Raw genomic sequence first — 17,274 nt, 5'->3', positions numbered from 1 at the left:
ATAAGCACTCTGCTATCTTTTCTGAGAACTGCTTGACCTTGGGACTCTGTGTTACTATGACAGGTGCTATGGCTGTAACTCTTGGTTGATGATGCCAATCTCTGAATAGCACTTGTTTCCGTTACTTGAACAATGTGGTCAGAGCCCTTGCAAAGGGGTGAGGTTGGGCTGCCCAATGGGCATGGACTCCGGAGGAGAGAGATATAATAACTGCTGTAGGAAGTTACTCAGGTTAGTCACACCATACATGACTAACTGGTAATTCAAGAAGGATTTTTGGAGATGAAATACCCAATAGTGTTTTCTGAAGGAAATAAATTACTTTAGTTCACAAGTTTAGTTCACAACTAATTACTTTAGTTACAAGTTGAATAATGTTTACATTTATAATCTATATATAGTCGGGGCGCCTGGGTGGCTCAGTCAGTTAAGTGGCTGCCTTCAGCTCAGGTCATGATCCCAGGGTCCTCCCTGATCAGCAGGGGCCTTGCTTCAACCTGTCTGCCTGCTGCTCCCCCGCCCTCCCTTGTGCTCACTCTCCGTGTCAAATAAACAAATAAATAAAATCTAAAAAAAAAAAAAAAAAAAAAAAATCTACTTACTGTCTCAAAAACTAAAAGTATTACCAAAAATTTAAAATATTACCAAGGGACACATGGTTTAGGAATCCTTTTTTTTGGAACTTAAATCTCACTATCAAACCGTTTGTGAGCACTGTGATAAAACACTTCTTGATTTTTTTAAAACTGCAAAATTTTTCTTCACTTAGGACAACGAACTAGTCAGTTCTTTTTAAATGGATATAAAACGAAATGATTGTTCTTTAATGCCAAACGATTTCCTCTTCTGCTGAGGTTATAGCTACTGTATCAGACTGGCTGGAGAAAGTATGTGGCTTTGGGGTCTGAAATGCAGGATACAGAATCGGGAAACTATCCACTTGTAGTTCAGGCTTGGAAAGGGAGCCTCTCTCCAGACTCCAGTTACGCTCTCCATCATTCCATCCTTTTTCACTTTTAGGGAAGGAGGACTCTCATGTAATGATTTCAAAGAGGTCATATGAGGAGGATGACTCAGAGAGTGTGCTTTGAAGGTGGAATCTGTGAACTACGGATTGGCTTACAGGACACCTCCAAATACACTTCAGGTGTGTATGACTTATCGATTATTCGATGACTACAGCTTACTGTAAGCTCTGGGTTTGGCTTCTGGGCTCTGGAACTACAGCGCGTTACCAGCATTTGGTAACTGCCGGTTTCATTTTGATACTTCGCAGGGATTGCTGACAAAAACGATCTTGCTCTCATTCAGGCAGGAATGTCTACATTGAATTTGCTCTTGGCTATAAATGTGTATATTCAGCATCCGGTAAACGGAAGGGTTTGACATGTATGCGTGTGAGGCCTGCTATGGAATGCCTTTGGAATACGGAATTGCATTTGGCTACGCCTCAGAAAATTATGGCATTGCATAAAGTTTAAACTTACCGTGTTCAGCGGAACTCTAAGAATCTCATATTATTGCTGAATATTTTAGAGATGCTAAAGTAGCTTAATGATTGCTTTATCAATTATGTAAATGAAATCTACCAGTAACCCCAATCAACAGGGACATAAGTAACTAGTTACAATAATGTCCACCTTTATGCTGTTGGGGAAAATATGCTCCTTCCATTATCAAGTAACATTCATAGTAGATTTGTTTTGCAGTTCTTTTTTTTTTTAAATTTTATTTTTAATTTTTATTTATTATTTATTTATTTTTGTTTTGCAGTTCTTAAAAACAACATGGCTATGGTAGAGCAGCATTAGGTTTTCGAGAATTATCATCACAGACACTGAAGTCAATTTTTAAAAAAGATAGGACATCATATCCCAAATTTTTATCTTTCCTGATTTTGAAATTATGAGGTGTTAGCTTCTCTCATTATTTGGGAATTGCACCATAATGAATTAGAGAAACATCTGAACTTCATATATGCCTCTTTGAATGTAACCGCAAATTTGTTAAAAAAAAAAAAAAAAGTTAACAGGTCTTAAGAAATGGATATATGCCCAGGTGATAAAAACTTTCAGGTTTATACAAGTAAATCCTTCAATAAATTGATTTGCTTACCCCATAAACAAGTTCGCCTACCATCCCATTCCAGATTTTTGTGTCTGCATCCCTTGCTCCATACTTTCCATCAGGGACAATGGCAATTTTATACTTGATACCAATATGTTTTGCAATTTCAGATGCCAAATCTACACAGTATCCTTCATACTTGTCATTTCCTTCAAACATTTCGTGATTTTTCTTGTACATAACATATGGGGATTCCTATAATGAGAGAAGTAGAACTGTAAAGGAGAAATTACAAAACATTCAAAAATCTTTATGTAACTTTTCAGCTGCAGAATTTGACAAGATTATATTTAATATACACACTGATTTTGTGTGGCTAGAAATCAATAATAAAACAGATGAATTTATAAATACACTAAGGAGTATATTCAGTTGCTTTATGTTGGGTACTAAAAGGGAAACCTTTAAAACAGTTTTCTACCCAGTGACTGTTACATACCGAGTACCGTGACGACGACATGAAAAGTAGGTATTAGTAACTGTCAAGGGAAGGATAAGCCTATCATCTTTGGCAATGAAATTAGTTATTTCTAAAAATAGCTCATGAAATTAGAGACCAACTAGTAGCTATTCAAGGTCACAGGTCTCCATATTCTGCATCTTTTTTATTCATATTGAACTACAATCTCCTTTAGCAAAGGAGCTCAATGATTTTTCTCTGCTCTCTAGCATTTCGCTGAATGCCCTTTTCAGAGCAGGCACTAGCAAGGTTCAATGAAGAAATAAACTCATTATTTAAAACATTTTACATACTTATTTGCCTTAAAGTGGCTTTCCTAAAACTGTCCAGTATTTTTGGCTTTAATGAGGGTTGTGGTTAATGAAGTTTTATCTATTATAAAATATGTCTTCAAAGAAAGCTAATAATCCCCCCAATTGTGATAGTCACACACTTCAAGTGATATTCCTGTTTAGTTTTTGAAGTAAGAAAGATAGAAAATAGGATGAAGAATTACTGTGAAAATCCTTATAAAATTTACAGACTTACTTGTGGCTAACAATAACTAGACAGTTTTTAGTTAAAGCACACACATATACACACACATGCACACACGCACCCCTAAACCAAACCATTTAAAGGCCATGAACTAAGAGACACATTAGCAAGCAAGCACCTATTTTATAAATGGAGCCTAAAGCCACCAAAAGATAGGTCTGGTGAAAACATGCAAGATAGACCTGCTGGTCACACCTCAGATTCGCAGACAAAGGAGTGGCCACCTTTAGCCACAATGTCACTGAGATCATGCATTTATATTTTATAACATTGTAACATAACATCCACTGAGTAATTTTCACACCATATTCTTCTCTCCCAGCACGTGTATTTGGGGAAGTTGAACTTGCTCCTAAAACTCTAGATTAGACAGTATTTTACTTTGCATAACATCGCAGTATATACAGGTTCTGATTTTAAGTACTTTATAAACATAGAAACTACTTTAAGAAACTTAATAAAAATGTAAATTGCATGATCTATAACTTTCTCATCGGGATGCCCTAAATAACTCTACCATGGGCCATTGTCTAGGGCTGGTCCTCGAATAATTCTACCTTAGGCTAACATAGTCAAAGGACCCAGAACTCTCTCCTGTCTTTGAAATTGATGCAGGTATTAACACCAGACTTGGGTGAAGAAAGTTTCTCCACCTATAAAGTTAAGATAACTAATTGCCTCTTCTTCAGACAGACGACAATTATTTAGTAGCTTATGGAAATCATCCTCCAAATATAAAGGGTTTTGAAAATTATAAATGTGGTGAGTTGTTGCAAAGCAGTGTCAATGCCTAAGATATAAAATACTAGTAGTTAAAATGAGCTAATCCTTACGTTCTCTTTTTCTTGTGACAGCTAATTAAAATTCTCTATATGTAGAGAAAAGCAAGATCCACACATTTGTAAAATGCTTAAAACTGTAACTGAAATGGCTGTATAGTTTTCACTTACAACTTTCACTATAATAAACTTTAGAGTTTCGCAAAGTTGTACAACTATGGCTCACATGCAGTACTAAGACTGAAGGTCAATTCTAAAGTGTCTGGAATACTTGAGCACTTAGAATTTCAGCCCTCAAATCTATGTATGACAGTATTAGCTTGTGTGCATGTTTCTTTAGCTAGAAATCCCTCCTCATTTGCTCAATTCCCTCTACATTATACAGTGAACAGTTTGCTTTATTAAAAGCTGCACTTATATTATGTACTCAAACATTTACTAAGCACCCACTGTGTGCCAGGCAGTTTGCTGGAAACTAGGGGGTACAAAAATAAGTAAAATGTGCCTCTTGTCCTCTTGTGATTAAGATTACAATTCTTTGCAATAAGGATAAAGGAGTAAGAGTGAGGGGGACAATCATAAAATACAGGAGTGAAAAATAAGAACAGCTCTACTTATTTAGGGCATGCTCTGGATCAGAAATCATGCTAAGTTCTTTAATTGTGCCCTTCACTTACTTTTCACACTGATATTTTGAGGTAGGCACTTCCCTTTTGCAGGGGGAACATTTAAGTCTCAGAGAGGGCAAGTAAATTGTTCAAGTTCACAGAAGTAGCCAATGTGGGAACTAAATCTGTTGTTCGAAGTATCTGGAAACTGTTGAAGCTATCAACGCATTTGTCAAAATGCATGCAACTCTTCGAGATTTCATATGATTTAACCAGGGAGGGGACAAGTTTAAGGACACAAATGTCTGTATTATGTGTAAATGATATACGTTCTATGAAACTGTGGGTACACATTGTAGATAAAACCTTTCCCTATCTCCTCATATCATCTGGTACCTATAAGGCACTCCATGAATAAAAGAGATTTCCTGGCACATCACCGCTCCCTAAATGGGAATACCATGGTGAAGTAATTACTAAGTGCGAGGACATCTCTTCTGAAATAGACATCTGTAAAACTGAATAAAAAAATGTATTTGGTGTTTTCTTTTCTTCTTTTTTTTTTTTCAATTCCCTTTTTGGGCAGCATGGGCCCATCAGGGTCTTTGCTTTCCTGCCAAAGAGACCAACAAAGACTAGAAAACCTTCAGCTTACTGAAGACGTTGACTAGAAACTGAGCCAGAACGTTTGTATAACCAGGGGCATGTGCAATTACCGAGACTCAGATGAGCGAGGCATGCAGCGTGAGAGAAGTAAGACGGTCGCGCTTGGGGACGTGGGGGAACAGGCCGAGAGAAAGACCAGGCTTTTCTTGGACAGAAGCTCTCCTGGTTGCTCGGCTCTCCTCACTTGCCTCAAGTGTGTCTCATTTTGCTTTTCCTGCATATTTTAATACAAGTAGCAGATCCTAAATGTTCTCCCAACCTCCTCCTTTGCACCAACCCAGCCTGATAATTTTGCCCACAAGTAGCCCTTCTGATCTGCATATTTGGGAAGGATTTAATACAAATGTTTGGGGCTACTATGGGTGAAGAAAATGCCAAATCTTTTCAATATGATAGAAAATGAGTCCTAGCCAATCACTGAGGAGGATTTGTGGGGCATCTTCAGTAAGGAGCCCTTATGGAGTTCAGGTAAGTAACTGTGAATAAAAATGGAATGATCAGAGGTGTGGAAAATAACCTCTTATTTCTGCCCTAAAAGTCTAACCTACCATCCTCAATATCAACTACTGTGCTCTGTGGACTGGTAATTCCTCAGAAGTTATTTTAAATGCATTACTTCTTAGTGATTATGAGTTTATTACTAACATTTCCATAATGGGTAGTGTTCCACATCTGCTCTGCTATTTCAGGAAAGAAATCAATCTCTGTCTAAACCTGCTACATTAGGGCTTGCTTAAGGAAATGTTTGTGTAAATGAATTAAGATGATTTTCAATCAATAAAGTATTTTCCTACTGAGGATTTTTTCAGATTATTTGTATTTAGCAAAACTTGTTGAAATAGATACTTATTAGAAAGGCTTTAAGATTTTCTAAACAAAAAATATAATGATTTCAAATACTATCGAAAACAGTTAAAGTAATAAAATCAATAATATTAACCAAAGTTATTTGCTGTGTGTATATTTGCCTTTCTCCAAAGAATCTTACTGGATGCAGATAATTTATCCCATGGATAAAAATTTGTAAAAGGAGAATTAACAGGTTATTATTCAATTCAGAGAAAAAAACGAAATTGGATGGCTCTACAGCTTTAAAATTTATTCAAAAGAAGGTAATTCAAAACTAGTTGAGTACTTAGTCCTTTGGAGGCAGGTGTATGCATGGGGAAAATTAATATTTAGTGCAAGGAGGAAAACAAGTGTATCTATTTTTGTATATTTATGTACATAGGATATAAAAATATATATATAAAAATATATGCACATGTATACATGTGGAGGGCAGCTATAAAATTCTACATAGAGAAGATAAAATATCAAACATCTAATGAAAAGGTGTAAGAAAGTAACCTCTGGAAAGATCAACTATGATAAGTAAAACTGCTTTCAGGTTTTTAACATAATTCTAATACTGCAGGGAATACACGTGGATTTATGGAAAATCTTCCTAGAGGATTGTTAACATTCATAAGATGGTAAGAAATAGCTTCTTAACTGAGCAATGCATCATAAGCATCGTTTAGCTTCAGTCATGAACATCTGGGGGAAAATGGGCTCGGCTGAAATACTGCTTTATCTCTCCTCTTCCAGAGAGTTCAGCAGCCAGAAGACTGAGATTACAAGTCTCCCTCTTGCACGCCGCCTTCCCCTCAACCGCTGAGCCAATGCACACTGCACGACTCGGATCTGGCTTCCTTCAGCGGCTGACAGAAACTATTACTGAGGATGGAGAAAGTTAGTAGGACTCACAGTCTCATATACAATTATAGCTTTATCAAATTTTTAGTCACTACGTCTTAAAGACAGAAAACAACATCTGAACTCAAAACTTTAGACCTTTCACTCTTGTAGTCACGATCTCATGGGAGGCGGCTGCCAGTGGTACTTTTATTTGGAATTAGCCAAGCAAACAGTCAGCATGACCGTCTTCAGGTAGAATAAATGAGACATTAAAATGAAGACCATGTTATTGATATACAATACTGTCAGAAGAAAAAAATAAATTTCAGTACAGGAAGCTGGAGCCCCATTTTATTTCAGAATGATATCTAGTCTACCTATCTATTGTTTGTTGTCTGCTTTCTTTCACTGGAATAGAAACTCATTTGAGTGCAGGACTGTTGTCGGTCTCGTTCTCTGGCATGTCCCTGGGCTTACAGTGGTGCCCAGCACACAGCAGACGCTTAATAAATATTTATGGATGAATAAATGAATTTCTCAATCAATTTTATTTAACAACAGCATATATCATTACAATGTGTCAACATATAAATAACAATATACACCAAGGAAAGACAAATGGGAAGAACAACAACGCCATATCAATTTTGATCAAAGTGCGTGATTTCCAGGGTGGCACCACTCTCAACCTTGTGTGTCTAGAGGGCTGTCTTGCACATATGAACGATGTCAAACCAGCTCCGTCTGTGTTGGGAGTTTTCAGCTGAATTTGGGAGATTATTACATGCAGGTGACAATACCTCATTTGTCTACAAGGAATCATTATTTCTTTCAACGTGAATGAGATGTGGCGCTTCATAGGTCCCGGACGACCATTTTCAACAAAGCAAATACAAGGAACACGTTTAGGGAAAGGATTCTGGTATTCTTTTTTTAATTACTGAATGATTACGCAATTGCAAAGCCCAAAGAGGTATTATTATATGAAGATTACATTTTTATACAAAAGACAAATACTAGTATTGCACTATTTTGATAGCAAAAATATTGATGATATCATTGTCAAACAACAGCTTTACAGAATATTCTTCGTATATAAAGGAAACAACTAATTTCTCAATCATTTTAGCTGTTTTGGTAGCATGCTTTCTGAAAACCAGCCATGCTTGCAAACTGATTCAATATTTTGGTTTTAAGAATTCTATCTCCAGCCCCCTTAATAACAGGGATGGAAAGAAGATTCTCTACATTGTACCTATAATGCACATCCAGACACTTTATTTCACACAGAACAGGCAAAATTGCAAAAGACCTTTAAAGAAAATAAACTGGGCATATTCGGAAAACAAGCACATAAATTCATAGATATTTACTTTTAGAAAACCTTCACTTGGAATTGGGGGTGATGTAATTCCAGCTTTATATACAATGACCTTATTTCAGGATAGGGGAATTGCTTTGTCAGAATTGTTAAGTGATTCTCTTTCAACATCTATGTATTTTCTTGAGAAACATGAGGATTAATTCTTCTTTTGTTCTAGTATCTCAGAAAAGTCACAGAACTTAAAAAAAATTTTTTTTTTGTTTCTGGTAATCCAGAGTTGGTCATCCAAGAAGAATCCCACATGAAAAATTAAATTTACTACAGGAGAACAAGACTTGAGCCTTAGTTAGGAACGGTCGAACAGCGTGGAACTCATTTCTTTCTTGATCAATCTCTTAAAATAGGATTCTTCATCAGAGGCTGAAAAGAGGAGGACTGCACTGAAGTATGACTTTCCATTACTGTGTTTTTTTAGGAAAAGAAATATATATGTACATATATACTGCTTTTCAAGTCCCATGCAATCATTACACAATTAAGCTAGAAGGAGTGTATTTTGCACTCTTACACAAAAACTGCTATCGGTTGGCTTGCATTCTAAAATCAAGTTCCCATCAAGTCTCAGCGGAGTAACATGGCACAGAGGCTGCTCACTGCAACATATGAACGCTTCTCTCTGGCATTTTCATGCTTTGACCTCAGTGCCCAAACTTTTGGAAATAACTTGACGTTACTAAAAATCAAAATTACATAAGCTAAAAGCTAAATAACATAAAGTATTTCCACTTTATTTAGAGTAAGGGCTTTGTAAGTAATTAAAAACGTGTTCTGCCTAATGAGACGGAGCTGAGGCTATAGGTCACCGATTGTTGATCTCCTTCGACCAGTGTGCCCTCAAAAGGGCATGCTTGACTTCGACTGGGAAGATAATGTCTTTATGATCTCTTTGAAAACATTTCCTTAACATTTAGAGTTGTTTTCACTTTATGACGTGACAGAATGGAGCAATCATACTTTCCTTAAGTCTTAGAAGTCTGATAAATTTATTGTGTTTTTATCATTGGTCAATGAGAAAAATAATCGGTGCAGAACACCATTTTCACATTAAAAATAGAGAACAAAATTTATTTCTAAAGCATTTAGTTGTATAAAACATGCTCATTTAAATCTTTACATTCATAGCCCCACTATTATAGACAGACAATGCATATCATTATTCAATGATTAAAGTCCTTGAAAGTGATCAGTTTTAACACTATCAACTATTATTACACTGATGTCATAAAAAACAGCGTAACAACAATAATGTGGTGTTTATTACCACATGTTTTTATGTGACTGGTTGCTGAGTCTTCATGTTCATTCTTTTGTCCTTTGGAATGTTAGCATTTCATCCATTTCTAACTAGGGTGTGACAGTTTCCATCTTTAACATCTGAGTGTCTTTCCAAGAACAACATTGCAACAAAAGATAATACAAATGAAGGTAATGAATGTATTCAAAGGTCAGGGAAAACCTATTCAGAGCCTCAACAGACTTTTGCAGATCAGAACACCTGTGTTATCCCAGCTGTGATGCAGCTCTCATGCCATTCACCAAAGCTGGGGACTTAAAACTGCCTGTGGACAAGACGGAACAGCATAAAGCATAGACCAAAACTTACCATAATTGTGGTTACAACCACCGTTCTGTTCTCAATAGCTGCTGTGTCATTGCCAAGAGTGGGCACATCTTGAATCAAGACCAATTTATCCATGTCATTCCAGTAACCGACCTACCAAACAGAGAAAATTCTTGAAAACACATTTTAGAACAGTTTTCTCTAGTTCTTTCCGGAACCATCAGGGTATTAATAAGTAAGCAAACAAACTTAAAAAAGAGACAAAAAGGAGGCTCGGGAAGCCTTCTGAATTGATGATAAGCCAGATACTGCCTAGTTGTACATTTGGCAACTTTTCAATTTACAGTCTTAGAGCAGCCAAAACATTGGGAAAGGAGACGTTCCGAAAAGAATATGGATATATACAGAATACCATTTTATGTCGATCCTCTCTTCTAGTGGGATTGACTGGCACCCTCTAAAATTAAGTTACATGATTTTATCAATGATGTTACAGGTTTCACCGAAAAGGGAATATGTACAGGATATTTTTAAGCAAAAAAGACTTGCATATATAAGGCAATATAGAAAGAATTTGGGGGTTTTACATACCTTAGCCACTGGGTAAAAAATCTAACCATTTCTAAAATGCTAAATACATCAGAGGTTAATATTAATGAATAATATTTTCACTTGTAAAGATGACACTTAAATTTGTATTTTTAAAATTTTTAAGTTCTTATATTACTTTCTCACTTAGAGGAGAAACAAAGTCCTTTCTGTAAAATATATTTAGCACTTAGTTAGGTACTTCACAAAGTAGTAAACTCTAATGGGGTCCTAAAGGAAACTGAGGGTTCTTTGTATCGTGCCGACTACTAAGTACTAGGAATGGCTACCACTTAACCGCTTGCTCTGGGCAGAGTCTAAATATGCATCTAAAAGTTTACAGAGCCTGTGTGGTTCAGTTGCTGAAGTGTCTGCCTTCAGTTCAGGTCATGATCCCAGGGTCCTGGGATTGAGTCCCGCTTTCTCCTTCTGCCTGCTGCTTCTCCTTCTGCCTGTTCTCTCTCTCTGACAAATAAATAAGATCTTTTTTTTTTTTTTAAAGATTTTATTTATTTATTTGACAGGGAGAAATCACAAGTAGATGGAGAGGCAGGCAGAGAGAGAGAGAGGGAAGCAGGCTCTCTGCCGAGCAGAGAGCCCGATGCGGGACTCGATCCCAGGACCCTGAGATCATGACCTGAGCCGAAGGCAGCGGCTTAACCCACTGAGCCATCCAGGCGCCCCGAAATAAATAAGATCTTAAAAAAATTTAAAAAGAGTTTATACACACAGCAAATGTAGAATAGAAGTAGGTGCAACTGTGACCCACATGTTGGAGATGGGGACTAAATAGCAGCAGGTTACATACACTGCATGAGGTGATCACGCTCCAGAGGGGCCAGAGCTCCCAACTGAGTTCTCTAAGACACCAGGTCCACACACTTGGCTGTGAGGCTCCACAAGCTACCCTGATGCGTGTCCACCGAATGCGTGCCAGACTTCTTTCTCGGATTTCTGGATACACCTTATCAAACTCCTGTCTCCATTACAATGTATGTAATTGTTTACTGGTCTGTATTTGCTGTTTGTTCTAATATGTTTTGGGAGTCTCTCCTGGCTTCCTTCAAGTTTCTGACTATCATCTCAGTATTTGTGAATGTATTGAAAGAAAGTAAGCAGTAACGTGTCAGAAAGAGGCACTGTCCAACACAAATGTCACAGACATAACCACAGAAGAGATGAAGGAAATGAATTTTCATTAGTATGGTTTTCTGTAGCTCTTAGTTTGATATGCAATTATGAACATCTATCAATTCAGCAACAGTTTTCAAGTGTCCACAGGAATCTATTGGTAGCTAATATTTATTTAATAACCCAGTGAAAAAGTTAATTTAAAAACAAGTATGCCTTTGAGATGTACATACATCCTCATACAGCTTCAATTCCTATAGGTATTTACAAAATAAAACATCAACAATGTATCAGTTGCCTCCTGGTAACTCTCCTTTCCTCATGATGATTTACATGACATCAAAATAACTTAGCACTTGGTTCCAAGGCAGCTGGCCTCCAGATCTCAGCAGCCCATTCTCTGGGAAAAGTATTTTTCTTTATTAATGAATTCCCAGAACAGAAAAACCATAGATTTGGGATATTCTGAAGAGTTTCAGATGTTGGCAAGACCTTGACATTCTGCATTTAAAACAGCTTCACAACTGTCTACCCTTAAAACATAAATTATTTAGAAGTGCTGACAAGCTGAACTAAAGAGCAAAATTCTACCTAACTGTATGTGTGCCCCTTGTATCTACTTGCAATTTTGTGAAAAAAGGAGGCCGTGGTTTGGGGTATGGGGCCATTCACGCTAGATCCCACTGGGCCAGAGATGCACTGGGAGGTGAGGCAATCAGCGCGTCACTTCTTGAAGAAAGGAATTCTAAAGTTTGGACCTGGAACCTCACGTGAGAGGGGGTTTCTCTCTAGTTTTCTTCACAACATTTTACAATGTACTAAGAACTTTCCCCATGCCTGGTCTCATTTAATCAGACAGGGAAGTGGGCATTTTTCCTAGAGAGAGAAACGGGGTGAAGAATACTTCTGGAACGCTAGAGCAAAAATGTTAGATTTCAAATCACTAAACTGAAGGTTTAGTCAGAAACATATTTGTCTTCTTGGCACTCCTAAAGGTGAGCTGTGCATAAATGCCAGCACGCAAGGCATAGCCGTCTCTGTATTTATAGTGGCCTTTGCCTGCAACGGAGGGACTGGGTTCAGGAGGAGCCACTGTTCTGCTCAGAACTTGTTCCTTGGAGGGATGACAGGACCAGACCTGCCCCCCGCAACACGGCTGAATTCTCGTCTCCATCCTAAAGAGAACTCTCAGGGGCTCCGGGTCTGACAGTATTTCACAGCCATCAAGACAGTGAGCTCTGGAGCTAGGTGAGCCCTGGTTTCTATCTCCCTCCCCTATATCCTTTGAGCTGAACATCCCTGGACGGGTTCCCTGGTTTCTCAGAGCCTTACTTTTTCCTCTTCTTTAAAATGAGAAAAGATATATCTCACTTTCACGTTGTTGTGAAGATTCAATATAAAAATGCACATCAATTTTCCATTTCTGTGCGTGGCATATCACCTGCTCTCAACACAAAAATGTTTACAATGAAGAGCTCCTGCAAGCATACACTCTGGGTTTTAGGGGATCCCTTGGGGGCCACTGGGCGGGGAAGACTCTATCCCACTCAGGAGCCAGGACCTGAGAAAGAGCTGGAATGAGTCCCTCAGTCAGTGCTCCTGTTACAGAAGTCAGACAATCTGATGGGCAGACTCTCTGATCTATTTTCAGAGACAGTTCTCTTGCTAGGAAGTGTTCAATTTACAAGAACGATTGCTCACTTTTCAGACATATTGCCGAGTTTCACCAGCAGCACATTTCTCGTGGTAGCTCATTTTTAAGCTTAATATTCCTGACAGAATGCCCAAGTTGATCACTGCCACAGAAAAACAAAGACAGATGAGTCTACACGGTTTTACACTTCATATTTCTTGTAAGAGTCTTGATGGGTGTCGGCTGAGTGCAAAGACCTTCCTCACTGTCCTCACTCACACTCTTTAACTTCCCCTCAAAATCCCTTAATTGTCCTGACCATCAGGCCACAGAAGGATCAGGGCCATAAGCAACTCCCTTGATATGACCGTTTTTAACCACTGTTCTCCTTTTTACATTATTCTTTCTTTTACATAGAGGTCATTTTGCTTTTGGGACTTAGTTTTATGAATTATGGAACTTTTTTTGCATTTCAGGAAGCTTCTGTTTCACTGGCCAATTTTGCGAAGTCCAGTGTGTGGCAGGAATGTCCTAGCTCCGCCCGCCAGTGAGGCCGTGTTTTTAGGGGCCTGGGGAATACTCTGTCTGCTCCAGAGTGACCAGAAGGATTTTGCCCCAAATGGGCCTCCTTCTGTCCTGTTGCTGGCCGTGAGCAGACAGAGTGGGTAAAATCGGTATAGATGTGGAACTCACTACATTTCTTCTGGGAGCACATCTCATTGTCCTGCTGCGGGCAGGGTCTTTGAGGGGGACAGTCACCTGTCTTCTGAGCTCCCTGAGCTGCATCCCTGTATTAACTGGCAGACTAAGCTCAAGGAGATGTCACTGAGAGGCTGGAAAGCAGGGGTGGTGTGCATGGCAGCTCCAAATCTGTCCCCGCACACCCAAGAGCATGTCCCATGACACACTGGAGCAAAACATAACTAGGAGAGCCTCTGACCTTCCCATCTGTGACTTCAACTGTCCTGCCTCCCTGACTCGCTTCAAGTTCTTGTCCTTCCAGCTTCCATGTCTGCCTGCCTGCCCAAACACAAAGGTGCTGGCCAACGTTAAAGCCTACCTCCTCCATGCAGCCTTCTTTGATTCGTTTTCCTCTAGCTGCAAGAAATCTCTTCCTCTTTAGAGTTTCCATATGCCTTCTCTTTTAACTGTCATGGAACTTAGATTCTACCCCACTGGCAAGTAAACTCCTTTACAGCAGGTTCTGCTCAAGTTGGAGGATGATGCAGAATCGTTCCACGGACAGACACACCTGAATTAAAATCCTTGTTTTCTCATTTACAAGCCTTAGACAAGCAACTATAACCTGTCGGACTGTAATTTTCTCATTGGAAAAATGGTACTCACATTACAGGTTTGTTGTGAGGATTAAATTACACCAAGTCTGGTGTTTGGGACACAGCAGACAATTCACAAATGTCACAGCTATCATTATTACATTATAGCAGAAAATCACATATTAGAAAGTTTTTTAAAACAGCCCAGTGTTTGGACAGAATTCTAAGAAAAGGTAACTTACCATGTTTTTCCTTGAGCATCCTATCTAATCCTACAGAAAAAGAATGTTAAATAGTTCATATGCTAGGTATAAAATGTTGATGCCAGTTATGGGGTGTGATTGTATCATTCCATTACATCAGGTACTTTTTGAATGTTCGGAAGACCTTGGATCTGCCTAGTCATGTCCTGTCACCAGCAGAGTGAATCTCCGAGATCCAGGAGTCTGGCAGCTTCCCCATCCAACCTCCCCAATCCCCCAAGTAGAGCTTCCCAGGTGTTTCTCTCCCCTAAACTAGGCAAGTGAGAATAATCTCATCTTCTACCTGCTCTTTCTTTTGCTCATTGGCATGTGTTTACTTGCTTATTTCAAGAACATTGAGTCAATTCTCAGTATGCTCACTCCTTAGAAATAGCTTCCTTTGTTCTCTCTAATGATTTTATAAATAACCGTGTGGAGGAGAGTAGGTCTCTTATCTGCAAGGTGTACTTTCTTACACAGTAAATTTTGTTTTCTGAGATTCTTTTTGCTAAGCCTTTTTTTTTTTTTTTAAAAGTATTGCTTCCACTTTGGATAAAGGATGCAAACAGTATATAAATGAGTTTTGTTTCAGTTTTGGCACATTATTACATACCAATTATATGACCCAAGAGCTTATTTCAGCATAGATTATAAAAAGATACAATTTGTAAGTACTCACATTAAAAACACAAATGCAGAATATCCAGCTACTTTTTACCTGTAAGCCTTTAAGCATGTCAAATACAAACTAGGAAAATGGGTTGAGTGTAGCTTACCTTCCTGGGCCCTGTGCTCTTCAGCTCAAACACATCCATTGTGTAATTGACCCTACGTCCGTAGTGGTCAAATTGAACGTTCCCTGTCAGTCCCTGAATGCGAACCTATAAATGAAAAATAAAACCCATACATATATTCATGGGCCATTTTGCTTTCAGAAATGTTAACTTCATCTGCTAGGCTTATAACAACACATTGAGTATGGAACTATAAACTGTAAATAACTCACTAAAAAACCAAAGAGTATTTGAGCTGCTGGGATATAAGCTTAAAGATGTAAATCAAAGGGATACAAGCAACTCTGCTCTATACTTAGAAGAGGAATATGTTTTGTTATGTGATAAAGAATACTTCCTTAATACTGAAGTGTTGCCTATAGGAAAGGAAATACGGTTCATTCGTAGTTACTTTTTGGTTCTATTTATGTGTCCACATAATACATTAAATAGTCCTGCTAATCACACTAGATCATATTTCTCTTTGCTAATATTAAAATTAAGAAGTTCAAAATATAAACATATTAAAAAATTCAAGTTTATTTTATTCCAAATTTCCTTTTAATTCATTTTTACTTAATCCAAGGTTACAAGGCAATTTATAGAGATCTACTGAGGTAGTCATTAGCAATGTTTAAAAAATATTTCTGGATCTTATACTTTCTGGCTCCAAGATAGGCTGTAATTCCCACAGCCCTTGTAGTTATGTAGGTCTATGTGACTAAAATAAGTGAGCTGTAAACAGCTGTGATGAGTGCCACCACTGGGCCACAGTGTTTAATTGCCAATTTGAAACCTTCCATAACCTGATTTCCCTTTGTGGCACTGTGGATGGTAGCTGCTGTCAGCCTTGGTCCCTGAATACCCCTCCAAATCTAATGTGTTTTTGAGTGAGAAACACTCTTGTTCAAACCCTTTGGGACTTGGGATTGTCTATACTGGCGCGTAACATAGTCCATCATATATATATAATATATATATATATACATATATATAATATATATATATATACATATATATATATTACATATATATACATATATATATTACATATATATATTACATATATATATACATATATATATTACATATATATATATTTTTAACATATATAAACAGTATTCTACTTAGTATTGTATTTAGAAATGTCTCAAAAATGCTAATGGCTTAACCTATTGAAATGGCAACTGTAGTATATATTTATTCTCCAATAAATTATTCCATTTTCTCAAATATGCCACTTAAACAAGACTACAATAAACTGCACTTAACCAAAATTGTTACCTGTTTGAGCGTCCTCTCCATGTCAATCCCCTGGCCCCAGGGAGCAGCAGGATTTGCCAGGCAATCCCCAGCATTTCCTCTCCTTGAAATATCAATTTTCTGTCTTCTAAGACTGCGGAACGTTTCGGCCATCACAAGGACTCCATCATAAGTCAGTGCAGATGTGTACTAACAAAATAAAAGTAATTATATTGGTGAATGATAAAGTTTTATCAATCTGGAAACAGCGTGGGGGGAGCTTGTGCTTATGACATTAAGCACCCTCCTGCCTGAAGGATAGTCAAATTATTGATAATTAATTGGCTCTAGCTTCGGAAATTTCTATTATCATTTTATTACACATAATGTATACCAAATCATACCCCTCTGATTTTTTTTTTTAAAGTAGGCACCATGTGCAGAGTGGAGCCCAATGTGGGGCTTAAACTCAGGAGCCTGAGACCCTGATTGAGATGTGAGCTGAGATCAAGATTTAAAAAGGAGAAAACACACTCTTCAGAAATTCTTTTTTTTAAATTCCAGAATTCATTGTTTATGAACCACA

The 17,274-nt window shown here is 37.8% G+C and overlaps 1 protein-coding gene across 10 annotated transcripts in view; it reads right to left on the bottom strand.

Moving 5' to 3' along the window:
- GRIA4 (glutamate ionotropic receptor AMPA type subunit 4) overlaps window positions 1-17,274 on the bottom strand; it is a 387,246-nt gene that overhangs the window by 52,687 nt on the left and 317,285 nt on the right. For 9 of the 10 annotated variants that reach the window (XM_059179531.1, XM_059179526.1, XM_059179517.1 and 6 more), the window contains exons 8-11: window positions 16,731-16,898; window positions 15,450-15,554; window positions 9,845-9,955; window positions 2,116-2,322 (exon numbers count right to left, since the gene is read on the bottom strand). In XM_059179531.1, coding sequence (XP_059035514.1) covers window positions 2,116-2,322; window positions 9,845-9,955; window positions 15,450-15,554; window positions 16,731-16,898 — 591 coding nt within the window. Of the gene's footprint in view, window positions 1-2,115; window positions 2,323-7,386; window positions 8,602-9,844; window positions 9,956-15,449; window positions 15,555-16,730; window positions 16,899-17,274 lie in introns of those variants that run through there. The other variant, XM_059179558.1, reaches the window with a different exon arrangement.

The sequence above is a fragment of the Mustela lutreola genome, chromosome 1 (genome assembly GCF_030435805.1).
Source record: "Mustela lutreola isolate mMusLut2 chromosome 1, mMusLut2.pri, whole genome shotgun sequence".
NCBI lineage: Eukaryota > Metazoa > Chordata > Mammalia > Carnivora > Mustelidae > Mustela > Mustela lutreola.
The sequence above is the reverse complement of the archived record's forward strand: the minus strand, read 5'-3'. Positions and strand labels throughout refer to the sequence as shown.